At 39.5% G+C, this 16664-nt stretch overlaps 1 protein-coding gene and 1 long non-coding RNA gene across 2 annotated transcripts in view; one reads left to right on the plus strand and one right to left on the minus strand.

The window, feature by feature from the left end:
• Nucleotides 1–1699: 1699 nt before the first annotated feature.
• Nucleotides 1700–14828, minus strand: LOC105479390 (arrestin domain containing 4). Its single transcript, XM_011737327.2, has 8 exons — nt 14362–14828; nt 9844–9910; nt 9469–9616; nt 7383–7485; nt 6121–6377; nt 5474–5636; nt 4781–4935; nt 1700–4391 (listed from the first exon to the last, which is right to left on the minus strand). Exons 1-8 carry the CDS (start codon nt 14666–14668, stop codon nt 4335–4337), a joined length of 1257 nt encoding a protein of 418 aa, XP_011735629.2. The 5' UTR covers nt 14669–14828; the 3' UTR covers nt 1700–4334.
• The window catches only part of LOC105479391 (uncharacterized), a 51288-nt gene continuing 48817 nt past the window's right edge, over nt 14194–16664 (plus strand). Inside the window, exon 1 of the long non-coding RNA XR_985866.3 lies at nt 14194–14274. This is a non-coding gene — a long non-coding RNA (uncharacterized lncRNA). The remainder of the gene's footprint in view (nt 14275–16664) is intronic.

Genomic DNA, 16664 nt, shown 5'->3' on the forward strand with positions numbered 1-16664 from the left:
TCGATGTCACACATTTTCTTTGCAAAGTGCATAATGAAAATTTCAGAAGTAGTCGATTCTGTTTGCTGTAAAATGTCTCCATTAAAATACAAAGAAACAAACTATTGATGCACAGGGCAATTTGCATGGATCTTAAGAGGTGTTCTGCTGAGTAAAAAACTGCCAGTCTCAAAAGGTACATACTGAATGATTCCATTTTTCTAGCATTCTCAAAATGACAAAATTACCAAGATGAAAAACGGATGGGAAGGCTGGAGTGAGGGAAGGAGATGGCGAGAGGGAGGCAGTGACTATAAATGGACAACTCAAGGGAGTTTCTTTGCAGTAATGGAGCAGTTCTGTGTCTTGATGGTGGTGGTGACGATATGCATTTCTACAGGAGGTAAAATGTCATAGAGCTGTACACAAAAACATACACAAGAAAAATGACTGCATGCAAAGGCTGGCAAAATCCAAGTAAGGTCTAAGCTCTAGTTAAATTGTATTCTCAATGTCCTGGTTTTGCTAATGTACTGTAGTTATCATTGCGGAAGACCGGGTGATGAGTACATGAGACTTCCTTGTACTATTATTGCAACTTCTTGTGAGTCTGTAATTATTTCATTATATAAAGGTAGAAACATAAATCTCTGTTGAAGAAAAACTTCTGGCAACTAAACACACTTGGAAGCAATTTAGTCAAAGACTGGTGTCCTTTCAGGAGGCAGAGCCCTTAAGTGTAAACACTGAAGACCCCTGATTTAGCATATGTTTAGTATCCAGGTAACCAGGACTGCAACTCTTAGACTGTATAACTGAAAACAATTAATTGTTCCCATTTCTTTTATGAAGGTTGTAGAATCAGGAAATTTCAGAGCAAGCAGGGTCCATGCTCTCAGGTTACAACTCTCTGTTTTGATATCCTGATTTGTAATGTGAGGGCTTTGTCCTAGTTTCTTTGCAGTGTCTTGCCTAGTTCTAAATTTCATACTACACATAAACTACAGAAATGGTAATGGTAATCATAAATTTTGCCTCAGTATTGCATAAGACAAATATTTCAACTTATGTTGATTATAAATGTGGATACAGAAAGAACCCATTTGTTATGTAACACCGTCTATTAAAAATAACTGGAGAGCAAACCAACTGGACTAATTCTTACTCCTTAGATCAGGTGGTAATTTTCCAGGACAGAGGGTCTGGGCGGTTTCTTTGAAATGACGTATCGTTACATCCTCCTTGTATAGAATATAGTGCTCATATCTACTGATATCTACTGGAGTGTCTGCGTAGAAAGGGGTGGCATCAGTGTGTCCCAGTAAGGACCCGTTGACTGCCCATGAGATCTGCTAAATCGACCCTGGGGAGATTCAGAACAAACACTCAAACTCAGGAGGCTCTAACCCTTATTATTTGGGAATAAATGATGATATGCTTTTTATAACCAATATAGCTTTAGTTTCCTTACTTGTTTCAAGTACTTTTCTTCATGGAATGCTAAAATAGAACTACCTTGGGAAACTGAGCCCACTGTAAAAACAAAGTCAGGTTCTAGGGCTGTTCCTCCCTCATGATAACACGCCTAGAGAAAAGGATTTTAACTGCAGCAACATTTTTTTTTTTTTTTTTTTTTTTTTTTTTTTTTTTTTGGTATTGAGTTCCCTAAAGTCTATAATAATTTATATTTGAAAAAAAAAAAGAACTAGCAACTCATAGCATTAGTGTAATAATTTTATTAATAAAACGAACCCATAGGATTCAAACAAGTATACAAAGTATTTTTTTTCCTGTGGGTTAAATTGTTACACTTTTAATAATAAAAATAAGAAAGTTTTCATAGTTAACTTACCAAAAACATAACCCTTGCCTATTGTTTCTTATTGTGCAAAACAAAAACAAAGAGTTTTGCCCACAGAAGGATTTTGTGCACCAAAACATGCACATTTTCAATTTCAAAATTTCTGCATCAAAATGAAAATTCCAAGGCCACGTTTTTGTTTTTTCAAACTAAAGAAGGGCAAGAGGGGAATAAACAAGCAAATAACAGCAGCTAAATTTTTAATCTTCATTCCCAGGTATTTTCTGTTTCAATGTAGAATTCTCCACATTCATAAAATGATATCTTCAACCTACTGCTTACGGTCAGATATGCCAGTATCAGTTTGATAAGGCAAGTCACACCTTTTAGCTATTCTCTTAAGTCCTACAGAGATAGTTTCACTTCAATTTCACAGGGTCACTTCAAGATTTATCTAAAAAGGTGACAAAACAATCCTAGTGAAGGATTCCTTTAAGTAGTTGCTTTTCTAGATGGAGCCAAATAATTAAACTTTCTCTCTCTCCATACTGGAGTTTGTTTCTTTCATTACGTTTTAGTATCATGGAGTCGAACAATGCTTTGACAAGGCATGAACTACAACTTAGAAGTCAATGAACAGTTGAAGATGATCTTTTGTAAAGTAAAAATCAACTGTTTAGACAACACTTAAATACACATTACCTGTTTAAAGATACACACACAAAAGAGCAAAATTCAAAAACCAAATCAAGGAATAACGTTTTGTGACAATTTCACTAGCACAATTACTGGTCTAACAGTTTTGCATTGTGGTATAGTGGCTTACAATGAAAGAACTATGCAGGAGGCTTCCATGATTGCAGAGAAGAGAGGTAAGCCCAGAGGGTGAAAAGCATACATTTGCCTATTGTGTGTAGAAAATTCCCTGATCAAATGGCCAACTAACTTTTAAATACAAAATTTAACCTTAGAAGAACTTTTCTATTTTTGGTGAACATTGATTGAAAGAAAAATCAATCATTCTGTTAAATGAAGTACAATATTCTGCAGGGGAAGCACCAGGGTTTCTAGATCAAACCCTTAGGACATGAAGAAAACCAAAGTACTCTGCTAGTTCAAAATCTCGTTCACAGGAATCCCTGGCTCCCTTCCATGTGTCCAGAGATGCTCTCAGCTCACAAAGCCAACAGATGGAGGGAAAAGCAAGTGAACATGTGACCATGTAGGAGGGGAGCTGGGGACAGTAAAACACTGCTCAGACTTTTAGCAGAAACACAATCCTGTTGGTCTGAATATCCTGAGGTTAAAGGATAATAAAATATTGCACCAACACAATAAAGAAAAAATCACAGTTTAAACAGAATTACTGAAGAACTGGAATAATGTACAATGAAGTGACTGCCATCAGTAGACCTAGGTCTCTTGACAGGAATTAAAGTTGTGTCTTTTTTAAAAAATGGCACTCCTACCTTCTTTTGGTTTGGTGTTTATTTTGACATTCTCTTAGGTATACATATATTTACTTCCATTTAATGCTAACTTACTGAATTTTCCCCTTGGCCCAGTTTCATATTTAGTGATAGTTGCTGTAAACAGCAGTAACTCCAAAGAAGAGTACTCAAGGCGAGAGATTTAAAAACATATCTGATAACCCCATTAGAGGTAGGTTAGAAAAAGGCCTTTTATTTTGGACTGTGTAGTTATCAAGGCATCCTGCAGATGCAACCTTTTCTCTCACTTCTTTCTCTGACATGCTCCTAGGTAAATAAGATATGAGGAAAATCAAACATATATCCTGTTAAAGCACTTAAAGGGGGTAAAAAGTACAGCCTTCAACAAAATGTGTTTTCGCACGAAATTCATCTTTCCCCTTTGAACCGACAAGCTTTTCAAGAAACCCTTTCTTGTTTTCATAATACTGTACTGCCAATTTATAAACTACGTTTTAGTCTACCCTTGAAAGAATGAAAACTGTAGTACTTCATTAGGACCTCGTATGACCATGATCTCAAGAAAAGATACTTTCAATGTCTCTAGGCCTGAATATGATAGGAAATCATGAAGCACCCAAAACCTCAGGGTCTCACGTTGTATTTGGAGTGGGCCATTTTCCTATTCATGCACACCCTTGTTTTGTTACCCTCTCCAAAATCATGTCTTCCCCGCTTCAGTTCATATCGCCTTCATTCCACTCTTTAAAACGCCATGGGAAACTCCCACAGTGTTTCCACTGCTGACAGATTCCTTTCTCTCAGGTCATCGCAGGCACCCTTTCACTTACTCTATACCCATCAGGACTTCCATTACATTCTGTGACTTTGCACATCTTCATCCCAGTTTTTAACAGGGATATATATATGACCACCATACAAACTTGTGCAGCAATCCTGTCGGCCCACTAGAAATTTCTCACATTCTTTAATTCCTGTTGCCTTCAGTCTTGATATTCATTCATGTTTTCAAGTGAATCTTTCCTGTCTCTTTCCCAAAAAGGCAGAAGGAAAAGAACCAACGTTCTAATTTGATGATGAACACAGTGATTTCTGAAATATGTTCAGAGAATGAAGGAAACAGGCTGGGTCTCTTCTACATCGCTAGGATGTGGATCAACCTGCAAAAAAAGAGCAGACTGAGATTAGTGTTGTAGCATTATTTAAAATGATTCTAGTACCTATTTCTAATTACATGATGGTTATATGCCAAGTTGGTCAGAGCCTGCTATTAGTAAGTCCCAGAAGGTGCTTAAGTTCTCTATATTCCATAGCCAAATAACAGACCTTAGAGGCAATCCACAATACTGTATATGATGCCACAGATCACGAGGAAAATAGTAAAAAAATCTGGCAAAAGAATCAGTGATAATCTATTACCACTGTATAAACAAATTTAAATGTATCCCTTACTAATTATGAGTCAGCAACAGATACTCTAATAAATAGATGACAAAAAAGGATTTGAAAATAATACAGTAAAAGTCTAATTTTCTTTTGCTTTGCTTACCTCTGCATAAAGAGGTGGGGGTTGAAACCGGAATTCCTGTATACAGGCAAACATAGGACAGCACACTTCTCCCTCACAGTTAGGGGGCTGAGGGTAAGAAGGAATGTGTCTAGAGAATTCTTCCTCTGATACCACATCTGCATAATTTGGTGGTGCTGAAATAGAAATGAAGTTGGAGTAAGAAATCCACTCAAAAATTAATCTCAATTCTTAACTGTTACAAAAACAAGAAACAGTTAAATTTGAAGATAATATGGCATTCTTTCCCTCTAATCAGCAAGGTTTTATGCACATTACAATAAAAAATAGTTTCTCCCTTTATTAAACTACTACTAATAGATTATATTCTAGTCTCTTGAGATATAGGTAAACAAATATCACTGAACTATGACTACAGAAAATACGTAACACACCACACATTTGACTATTTTTCATTGTTTTCCTAGTACAAATAGGAATTAGGAAATGTACATCTTATTCCTCAATCTGCTATCAGCAGCTTTGCATCCTAGATAAAGCTAAACGTTCAAAGCCGCTCCCAGGACTAACGCTTTATGATTTTTTAGTAGTAGGAATAAAGATACCAAGAGTAGCAGTACTAATCAACATGTGAGCACTTCATAGCTTATATATTCTGTTCTTAGCTATTTTCTAGGTAAAATTTCATTATGAAAGAACACCAAAATATTTTACCTTCAGGCTGTTCTGGCAGGGTCAGTGTCAACCAGCTCATATCCATACTGAACTGGCTGGCAATGCTGGAGTTTCTGCTGCCAAAACCATTATATGGAATTGTACCAATCACTAATGGCAGTTCAAGCATCAATTTTTTAGCACCAGGAATGTGAATGTACACCTAATAAGCCAAAAAAAAAAAAAAAAAAAGAGAGAGAGAGAGAAAGGAACAAATGTAAGTTACACCTCCAGTAGGTAGCCCAATTAATTTCTTTTTTCATAGAAACAAATGCTTTTGTCAGCTGCCACCACCCTCATCACAATTCTCAACTGTCTTGATTAAACAAAATGAAGAGTACACAAAACATAGTGAATGCTCTGTGACAGAGAACTGTGTCCTTAACATGCATCACGGTAGGTTTGCATGGCTTATATATTAATTATAGAAAATTAAGGATATGTCTTCAATATAACAAACACCCTTTAATGCACCTCAATTCTTTCATGGCATTCTATTAAATCCCTTGTGGGGAATAGTTTTTTATGAAAAACAAGGGCCAATCTTCATACAATCCCCAATTGGTGTTAATGCTGAATATGCATAGTAACATGACATCAGTTATTGTCCATCATACACTTTTTTTTTTTTAAAGAGCTTTGCTTACAGCTAAGGAATAGTCCACTCTGATAATGCAGCAATTCAGGATGGATGGAGTGACAGGTGGAATTTTGAGCGTTTTCCCATTCCATGTGTCCGTGCTCCCGGAAGCGATGTGGTTTCCTCGCACATTGGCAACCATGTGTCGAATGGTCTTTGTTTTTCCACTAGCCAAATACGTCTGGGTTTGGAAAATAGCAGCCTTTGGAACAATCAGACGAGAGGAACAATTCTCTATTTCTGCATAGATTGGAATAGCTTCTCCTAAAAAGAAAACAAAACCAGGGAGGATTCAGAGACTCTTTAAAAACTTCTCACCACAGTGGATTAGGGCCATATAGCTGAAATGTTCCAACATCACTTTAACAAATTGAGAAGCTTTGATGGAAAACATATTGTAAATTCAAGCCAGAGAAATAAAAATTCACTGCAGGTTGTGGTAGATCTTATTTTCTAATTATTGCATTATTGACTTTTCTAATGTAGCAATATTGCATTAGCAATTCTAAAGATATGTAAATGACCAGTGTCTATATAAATTAGGATAAGGCATACAAATAAATGATTCAGGACTATGTTAAGTATAAAAGATCACTAACAAACTCATTAGTGCTTATCAAATTAAAATCTGCCCAAGAGGAGAACAAAGCCTTTGCTTTTAAGGAATTAATAATGTTAAGGCACAGAAAGAATCAACGGATGGACTAGGCAAGTTTTATAACATTATGGCTCCACATCATACCATTCCATACTGAATTCCTTTCTAACAAGTTCGAATCCTGAAGCAGGGGCCAAATCCACTGCTGGAAATGGGCCCTTCACTATTGGCAGTTCCAGTAACAATCTGATTGTTAAGTTTGTTAATATACTACATTCCAGTCCCAAGTATTTGCATATATCAAGCCAGCAAGGAATCAGAATGTCTAATAGCATTTTATACTCCAATAGTTCTCTTCTTAGCAATACAACCCTGGAGATTCTTTTGCAACATTAAAATCAGATGCTGGCATTTTCTCATTCCTCTAGTTATATTCTTTGTTACTAAAGTAACAGGATCGAAGTCAGAAAAAAACAGGAGTTTGACTGGAAACAATTCCTCCATTTAAAAATACTTAAATATCAATTATTTATATTAAAAATGTATCACTACTCATGTTTTAAAATACTATACATGTCATACAATTACAAAAAACACTATTTAAAATCACTTAAAATTAGCTAAGAAGATGAATGAAATCTTTCATTTGGACTTTCAAGCATTTTGCTTACCATTACAGTATCCCTTTCTTTCAATTTTGGCACTCAGCGAGACTGGACCAGAAGTGAAAAACCAACAGCCAACCATTTTCTCTTGAGTTTTCAATACAGGGGTCTTGAAAATTTCAAACAATAAAACAACCTTAATTAGGCCACTCTAGAGAACTCATATAACTTAAAATTATGTCTTTCTTCACAGAATGGTAGTAAAGAGACACCAAAAAATGAATAAAACTTTCTTATCCTTATGTAACATATTAGGCCAAATATGCACAAAAACACAGGGTGTTAAGACTCCCCCTTTTAGGAAAATCACAGTGAATTTTCAGATTCAAAAATTAGCATGACACCATTTTATTTTACCCTGAAGTAATTATGTTTCCAGGAAATAATATACCATGTTTTTTTAAAAAAATCAAAAGCTGTATTAGTACTTATAAACATGACAGAATTATTTTTAAGACTTTATATACAAAAGTCAGGTGGAAGGACAAATGATATAAAAATAAAAAATAAAAATAAAAAATAATCAGAACATTATATTTATTTTGGCATTTAATAAGTGGAATAATCAAACAGCCTTTTCCCATCACTTACTTCAAAATGCATTATCAGGCAGAAATTTCATGTGTTCTTAATTTGGAATGGTTTTGGGGTTTTGTGTAATAGTGCAATGACGTGTAGTGTTAACAGATCTGAAAAGCTTATTAAATATACTATCTCACGATAGTATGCTATTCTATAGTGTCAAGAGAAGTTACCACAAGATTTACAATGTTCAGTTTACAAGTTACACACACCAAAGCTTTCTGTAAAACCCAGTTACTTGCAATATTTTTTCTTTATTTATACAAAGAATAGTAAGGGATCAACAGTGTCTGTTTTTAGCAAAGATAAATCCCTTTAAATCAATTCCTGCAATGGTCATAAAAACTTTAAGAATATTTAACCTGCCAATTCTAAGTAGTTTTAAAAAATACAAGTTACTTAGCATCACCAATTTTCAAAAATGGTTTTAAAGCAGCTGTTAAAAGTCATAGCTATAAGCCAGGCCAGCTGGGTGCCGGCTATTTTATGATTCTGACCACAAGAGGCCATGTAACCACGGCATATCTGCTATCTTTTCATAATCTAAAGGTGAACATTAAATTCTATTTCTCTTTCATGCGAAAATAAGACTTAAACAACAACTTTTTAACTGCTAGCTTTTTCCTTGTCTTTCAAAAACACAGGCTAGAAAAACCTCCAACACGAAAAATACATCTTTGTCACATCAGTATCGTGATGGAAAGTTTAAATTATCTCAGTATTTTCTATGAAGTAAAAAAAATCATTCATTCATATTTAAATGAAGAACCATTAGGTCCTAGTAGCTATCATGAAAGTACAAGGTATAATTTTATATTATTTTGATAATATGGGTTTAGATAAAAGAATCTAGCTCATTAGCTCCCATCTTGCCTATTCTGTTGTTACTTATAGCCTGATCTTTCTTATCAGTCTACAGTATTTCTGGTGATTATTAGAAGTTCAATGCTTTAATGTGGCCAAATCTGTCATAAGGAAATGATAAGTGAAAGGATCTCGGCGGCAGCTGCATGCACTTACTTAATGTTAGAAAATGACATGCAAAATGGAAGGATACATAGCATAATGGCCTGAGCTTCAATAACAGGCTGAGCATGATTAATACTCTTCCATAATTACTGTTCCTCAACCTGCTATTATTGAGGAGTTTAGAATACCCCAGTCCTGTAAATGTGACCACTCTGGTAAAAGTAACTACTCTCTATGTGTGCATTATTGTTATTAAGCCTTATTAATGCATTTCAAGCCTGTGTAACTTTTTGGCAAAAGAAGCCCTGAACAGCAGGGACATAATCAATAGTATTAACACACACAATTTGTAATTTGTCCAACCTAGAATCATATATTTATAGTGAATGCCTTTGGGTTACAAGATTGTGTTTTCCAAGCCATCAGAAAGTGACAGGACCGACTACCAGTAAACTGGCTAAATATAGATCCCACTGTTGAAAGGAAGGAGGAAGGGAGGGAAGGAGGAAGAGAAGGAGGAAGAGAAAAAGGAAGAACTTACTAGTAATGCTGGTGTGTTGACATCGACATGACTAACAACCTGCAGTTCCCTCTTTACACTCTGATCAGGTACCTTGGGTCGTTCCAACACTGCCCGGACACAGTACTGAATGCTTCCATATTTCCCAGTAAACGAGGTGACCAAAGGTCTGAAACCAACCAAAGACATTAATTATGAGTTTACTTTCAGTTAAACATAGCCAAAAAAAGCATGGTTTAAAATGTTTTAGGTTGGAAATAAAAAATGAGTAAGTCTATTTAGGGACTATTCAGTATAAACATGCATACTTGAGAATCAGAAGATACCTAGCAGTGATACATTCGGATGGACATATTGCAGAGAAAGATAACCACAAAATTATACAGTTTCACTTACTCAGATGGAAGTTGAAAGCGAAATGGAAATTCATGTTTTCCAGGCTGTAATAAAATGATGCCTTCACCTATAAGAGATTGTATTTTACTTTAATGAAGGATGGTTAGTATTAGATCAAGAGTTTTCACAATGTAAATAATTTTTTGAAGGAAGTTTTTCTTGCTACAAAATGCACCATACTCCAAAAGTTTATTAAACAAATGTACAGAATTAAATTTGAGTGTGTGTGTGTGTGTGTGTGTGTGTGTATGTGTGTGTATGTGTGTGTATGTGTTTGAGCGACGGGGTCTTGCTTATTGCCCAGGCCAGAGTGCTATGGCCTTGAACTCCTGGGCTTAAGCAATCTTCCTGCCTCAGACTCCCAAGGAGCTGGGACTACAGGCATGTGCCATGGTTCTTGACTAATTTTTAGTAATTCTTTCCAGAGATGGGGTCTTGCTATATTGCCCAAGCTGGTCTCAAACTCCTGGCCTCAAATGATTCTCCTACCTAGGACTCCCAAAGCACTAAGCTTATAGGGGTGAGCTACTGTACTTGGCCAGTTTTTACCAAGTACCATAACACTCACACGTACATACACACATATATTCCATTCTCAAATAGGCCAATTACTAAAGTGCTAAGGCTTAGAACTCCAACATACATATATATGTGTATATGGATATGTATATTTGTGTGTGTGTGTGTGTGTATATGTAAAAATCACAACTGCTTACCCCCATTCTATTATACTAATGGGAAATACCAATATTAAATTGGACCAAAAACGAATTTAGCAAGACAGATTTATTCTGGGTATACCAGAAACATCACATTGAGTATTCTTTGAGCAGAAATGGAAAAGGGAGTGAAAACTTTATGAATATTGTTAATATTGGGTATAACACAAAACAGCCAAACCAACAAGACAAGCTATTAAGCAAGTCATGTATGTATCCTTGAGCTCTCCTGACTAACAAAGAGTTTCTTGGTGGCTAACTTGTGAACACAGAAAGGGCTTTACCAAGCATGGCCAGGGCCCTTTTCTCAGCTTTGGGTTACCAGCTCCATTTTATTTCATGAAGAAGCTTATCATTGGATTGTGAGAAGGCCAAAATGCAGGGTGTGGAGGGACTTTGTAAGGCCAGAGGCAACACTGAAACCTGTGATGAAGGTACCAAGACAATCTGTTTAATTCAGATCCAAAGTAGACTTCGTGGCTTTCACGGTTGGTCAGGAGGCTCTCTTGAAAGACTTATACACTCTCCTTTCATTTCATGCTCAGATTTAATATTGAACTCCCTTATTGTGGGTAGGATAAATAAGATGAAGAAATGGGAACAGAGAGAACTCTGAGATTTGCCTGGTCATCTGACACTAAAATGAAGATTTCTACTTTATCCATTCACTAAAAAAAAAATTAAAGAAATCAGTAGTGAAATGGGAATTTTTTATCCCTTAAATAAAAAAACAGAGTTTTATTTTATGACCTTAACCAAGTCAGCTGACATTTCAACTTTGTACTTTTGGAAAACAGGAACACATTACTGACCCATTAAGTCTTCTGAATCTATGCCCAATTTTTAATGTGTTGACATCAAGGGCGATAAAAAAGTGACACACCTGCCACTTAAGTCAATTTGAATACTCCACAGGTGGGTGAGTGGAGGCAAAGTGAAGAACAAGTCACAGGGGCATGAGATCATGTTAAATTCAGTGGCAGGGCGAGTCCCAGTGGCTGAGGTGTGCTCAGGAAGGTTGCAGCAGAGCTACAGTACCAGGGACCAGGGAAGCATCTCAACCTGATGGCTGTGGAGTGAAAGGCTCAAGGCAACCCCAGTGCTCCTAAAGGAGCTGGGCTGAAGTTCTAATTTGAAATTATTAGAGTACAGAACATGACCAAGTATTTACAAATGTTTTGAAGTATGTATTTCATTTAAGTTTAAAATGCATAGTGCTTAGATTTCAGGCACTGTGGATAATCCTCAAATAGACTAGGGGAGGAAAGGAGATTACATGCTTGTACACAAGTAATTACTATAGAGTGCTAGAACCTAGAGCATTTACAAAGGAACAGGGGTGGGCCCAACATCTTCAGGACCTGAGGGCTGGAATGGAGACAGGTAGGAAGGGAAATTTAGATAAAGAATAGCATGAGGAAGAGCATAGCAGGCATGTGTGGGGAACAGAGTTACCCAGGATGCTGAAGAGAATGAGAGATGAAGTTCCCCTTTCATTAAGAAACAAATCGACATAGGAGACATATCATTTAAAATGAGACTTTCAACTATCTCAAAACATAAACAGGAAAAAGAAATGGAAAAACTGATAAAAATGGGTTATAATATTTGGAATTCAATCTTTGTTTTCTTTTCCTCTTTCTCAATTTTTTTTTTTTTTAATGTAAAAGGTTCACAAGTTGAACCATGTGCCCATTTCTGCTCTGCACCAACCGCTCATTATTTCTGTCTTGTTTACTGAGCCCTACAAAGTCACAGAAAGATGTTTCAATCACTAGTGGTCTTACAGCCAAAGCTCATAATTAAAGGTTTTGGTGAGCCGTGGGATGCAGAAGACCATTACAGAGGCAGAGACTGGGGCTCAGGAAGAGCGACTTGCATAACGTCACACTGCTGGTGGGTGACGGAGAACTGAAACCAACTCTCTGATACTGTCTTGTCTTTCTACTACAATTTCTCAACAAAAATATGAACAAAAGCAATCACAATGATAGCAAGTAGTTGAATTAGATTAAGGATGTCAAATAATTATCTGGAGAGCATTTGTGAAAACAGATCCCAGTGCTACATAACATGGATTTCTAAAAATCTCCTTAGGTGATTGAAACACAGCCAGGTTTTGTAATGAAATGACCCCAGAATACAGACTGTGTCAAGATGCTAACTTCTTCCAAGCTAAAGATATTAGGGGTGACTTATTTTTTTTCCTCAGCTTGTACTATGGTCTTAAGCAAAATGTAATTGTGCCAATATGTGCTATGATACATTCTAAAACAAGTTTAAGATTTTCAAATTGTCTAGCTTTTACATTCTGTTCCATATGTATATATGTGCGTGCATGTGAGGAATAAACATCTGACTTGTGAATTAAAAACTATTTGTTAGCCCAGATTTTACCAAAGCAGTTTTTTATTGCTAATCCCAGGTTCAACTGTTTTTAATTTTACATCTATTTACTCAGCAGTTACAGGCCCAGGGATAGAGTCCAAAGTCCCGGACAAAAATGAATGTATATCTCTCTCCCAATGTCCTTGACTCCATTCAGCCATCTTGCAAATTGTGTTGTCTGCTTCCACTGGGGCCTGGGTTGATCCTGGAAGCAATACTGAGGAAAGGGCATGAAGGAGTAAGAACTAGCACTAACACACTGTCGCCATTGATCCAAAAGGCAGTTTTGATTCCAAATACGGTTTTCCTCACTACAATTTTGGGATCACTCAGATGATCATTTACCTTGAGGACTTCGCTGTGTCCACAGTAGGATAAGGCAAAACCACATATTCTATTATATTTTGTATAAGACATAGTATATAAATATAATGCGTTCGCTCTTCAAGGAGAGGAGGTACATACTATCGTTTTACTTGATAGATAAAAGTTCGTGGCATAAAGGTAAAAGTTTAAACTAGTTTTCATCCATGAAATACGAGTAAGACTCATGGTTCTTAGTATTTTCATGACTAAAGGGATCCAATTTTTGGTATCTAATATTAATAAAACACTCATGTAATGTGTCCCCACATGGGTACTTCTGGAAAAGTCTACACTATGAACTGGACCTCACCAAAGTGAGCAGGAAGGGAAATCCAGACATGCCCAGATGGCCTTGTCTCTAAAGGCATTTTGAGTGGAGAGAAGTGGAGGAGAGGGGAAGAAGTGGGTAGGAAGGGAGGAGGAGGATGGGGAGGAAGAGGATGCAGAAGAAACAGCAGCAGTATCAGGTACAGGCACAACTCTTACTAAGTGGCCCTGCTCCCCAGAAGAGGGAAACCAAGCATGATGGTCAAGTCTAGAAAACACTTCTTTGAACTCCTACCCCTCAGGAACTACTTCCCTATTCCCAACACCAAATTTCTGCTAATTCATCATGAACCAAGAACGTGTCCAGGATAGGGAGGAGTGGAAGCCATAAGACACGGGCACCGCAGAATGTAACCTCATAGCCGCCGGTTCCACCGTCCCTTCCTCGACCACTAAGAACAGGACCCAGATTTTTGGATCCCCCACTGTCCAATCACAGGTTCCCACCGCACCCAATGGCCCCCTCCTCTCGCGGTCCTAGAAAATCCCGAGCCACTGGTCCCGGTCTGGCCCGGCGGGCAAGGGGCGGGGCGCCAGGTAGAGCTGCGCACCCAGGACGTGCGGTCTCTCCTTACCCGCGAGGCTAGGCCGGACCCCACCCCCGGAAGCCCGCCCTGATCTCACCTTCCAGGTGGGCATCCCGCCGGCACGCGGCCTCCCGGCCCCTCCCCGGCCCCGTAGCCTGGCGGGGGAACCCCAGGCGCTCGCCTGCGCTTACCGGCCGGGGGCTCCCGCAGGCTGAGGCGCACGTTCAGGTACTCCACCTCCGAGAAGACAGCCAGGGCTGAGGCGCTGGCCGAGGCGCGGGGGCCGGCGCTCGGGCCCCAGGCGGCGGTGGCGCGGCCCTGGGCCTCCAGGCGCAGCGCGTGCAGGGCCACCGGCTCGGACGCCTCCAGCAGCACGTGCCCGGCCACCGTCTCGCCACTGGAGTAGCAGCCCTTGCGCTCGTCCTCGAACACCAGACCCAGGCTCTTTACGCGGCCCTCGGCACCCACGGCCGCCGCGCACCCAGCCTCGCCGCCCATCCCGCCGGGCGACTCGTCCCTGCCCCTGAGGTCGGCAGAGACCCGGAGCCGGGGTCGCGAGCACAGCGGCACCGCTGTCACAGGCGCTCGCGGCAGACTCAGGCCGCCGCAGCAGCCGTGCGGTACCCGATGGAGCACCGGCTCGCCGAGGGGCCTGTCGCTTTAACAAACCCAGTTGGGGCTGGAAAAGGGCCGGGACAGCCCACCCCCGGCGGGCGGCCATAGGTCAGTTGCGAGCCCTGCTTCTTGCTGATTTGTTGTAGATGGTCACTGAGTCATTTCATTGGCGCTCCCACGCGTGGGTTGGCGCAGGAAGGCCGTGCGTGATCAAGCAGTGTTGGCCAATCGGGAGGCTCCGGCGTGCACGTGTACAGGCCGTTTACTGGCTGAGGCCAGGCACAGTCCTGGAGCCCAGGCCAATAGCGAGGCGGTGCGCCCATGTGGACAGACAGTGGGAAACAATATCTGTCAGGGAGGGGGCGGAACAGGGTTATCTCCGGCTCTCAGCGTGTCAGCCGTTCCCATGGTTACGAATGGGGGCGGGGTTTCTAGCAGCGTAAGGACTTTGGAGGAGCCACTGGGTTCTCCCTAGAGCATGAAGTTGTGGCTGTAACTGGCTTGTGTTTATGATTACATCTGCAATACTCAAGAGGAAATAGATGCTCTGCGAAATGGAACTCGGCAATATTTCCTTTTGAGATCTTGGGGGCCGGCCGCATCGGGACTTTAATGAATGACTCGGAATCTTCTAACCTCCAGATTTTTGATCCCCGCCTCTCCCAGGTTTCAGAATTCCCAGACTACGTAAGAGCCATAGATAAGAAAAATGAGGGTTGTGGTTTTAAACCTGATATGTCCCCTAAGGAGTTCTCTTCCTAAGCTCCGCAGTATCGCTGTTAGGAATAGCTGGAACTCTGATTCTTCCTGCTGTAAATAAGGTCATGAATCACATTGTTTTTGAACAACATCTGTCACTCAAGTTTCTGCCCCACCCAAAGTTTCCTGACATCAGTATCATATCCACAAAAATTTCCAATTGCCTTGATGACTTGTTCCCCACGCCCGCGGTTCCTCTGGCTTGTCCTGTTACATTTCCCTTTTTAACTTTACAGTTTTTTTCTCTGTTCTGTTTTTTACCATCTTGCATAGCTTGTCATTAGCTGGCCATCATTTTCTTAACTTTTAAGTTGTCCCCTTATTGACATGCCACGTTTGTGAGCTGTTATGTATTGATTAATCTCACAATGAAATTTAACAATTTTCCTAAAGCAAAAAAACCTCAAAGGTTTAAAGGTTGCTCTACTACCCTCGTTGAGTTTAGATTATTAATGTGGAGCTTTAATAAAGTTCTATAAGTTCAAAATTTCCTTATTACCTCTCAGAGAAAGTGAAAAAGTCCCAAATTAGGCTCTGTATAAAGTTCTGAAATAGTGGTTCTTCTCTGACCATTTCATCTAGAATAACTCCCAACATGCTCTTACTCTGCCTACTTTTTTAAATAACAGAACCTGACCTTACATATTTATCTGTGTATTATCCATTCCACTCATTTGAAACACAGAACTTGGATTGAATGATGTATCCGAACCTTGTAGTATTATTGGCTCTGCAATACATGAATAGTGCTCTGCCTCTTATTCTACTAAACTTTCACTGTCTCCAGCCAATGGTTCCCTCCAAATTAAGTGGCTGGGAGAGGGAGAAAAGGACAATGGCCCTAACAGTGACGAAAGGACAAAATGGCAGATTTTGCATTCCGTATTGGGAAAGACCAGACTCATTGTTCTCATTTCAGTTAATAACAGTTTTGGCTGGCCAGGCGCGGTGGCTCACGCCTGTAATGCCAGCACTTCGGGAGGCCGAGGTGGGCAGAGCACGAGGTCAAGAGATCGAGACCACCCTGGCCAACATGGTGAAGCCCCGTCTCTACTAAAAATACAAAAATTAGCTGGGTATGGTGGCTGGCACCTGTAGTCCCAGCTACTTGGGAGGCTGA

Source organism: Macaca nemestrina, chromosome 7 (assembly GCF_043159975.1).
Source record: "Macaca nemestrina isolate mMacNem1 chromosome 7, mMacNem.hap1, whole genome shotgun sequence".
NCBI lineage: Eukaryota > Metazoa > Chordata > Mammalia > Primates > Cercopithecidae > Macaca > Macaca nemestrina.

Coding starts and splice junctions, on each gene's coding strand:
- LOC105479390 (XM_011737327.2), bottom strand. CDS start 14,668: ATGGGCGGCGAGGCTGGGTGCGCGGCGGCCGTGGGTGCCGAGGGCCGC. Junction 5,637..6,120: donor GAGTGGACTATTCCTTAGCT/GTAAGCAAAGCT, acceptor TTGGCTTATTAG/GTGTACATTCACATTCCTGG. Junction 4,392..4,780: donor CCCCACCTCTTTATGCAGAG/GTAAGCAAAGCA, acceptor CTTTTTTTGCAG/GTTGATCCACATCCTAGCGA.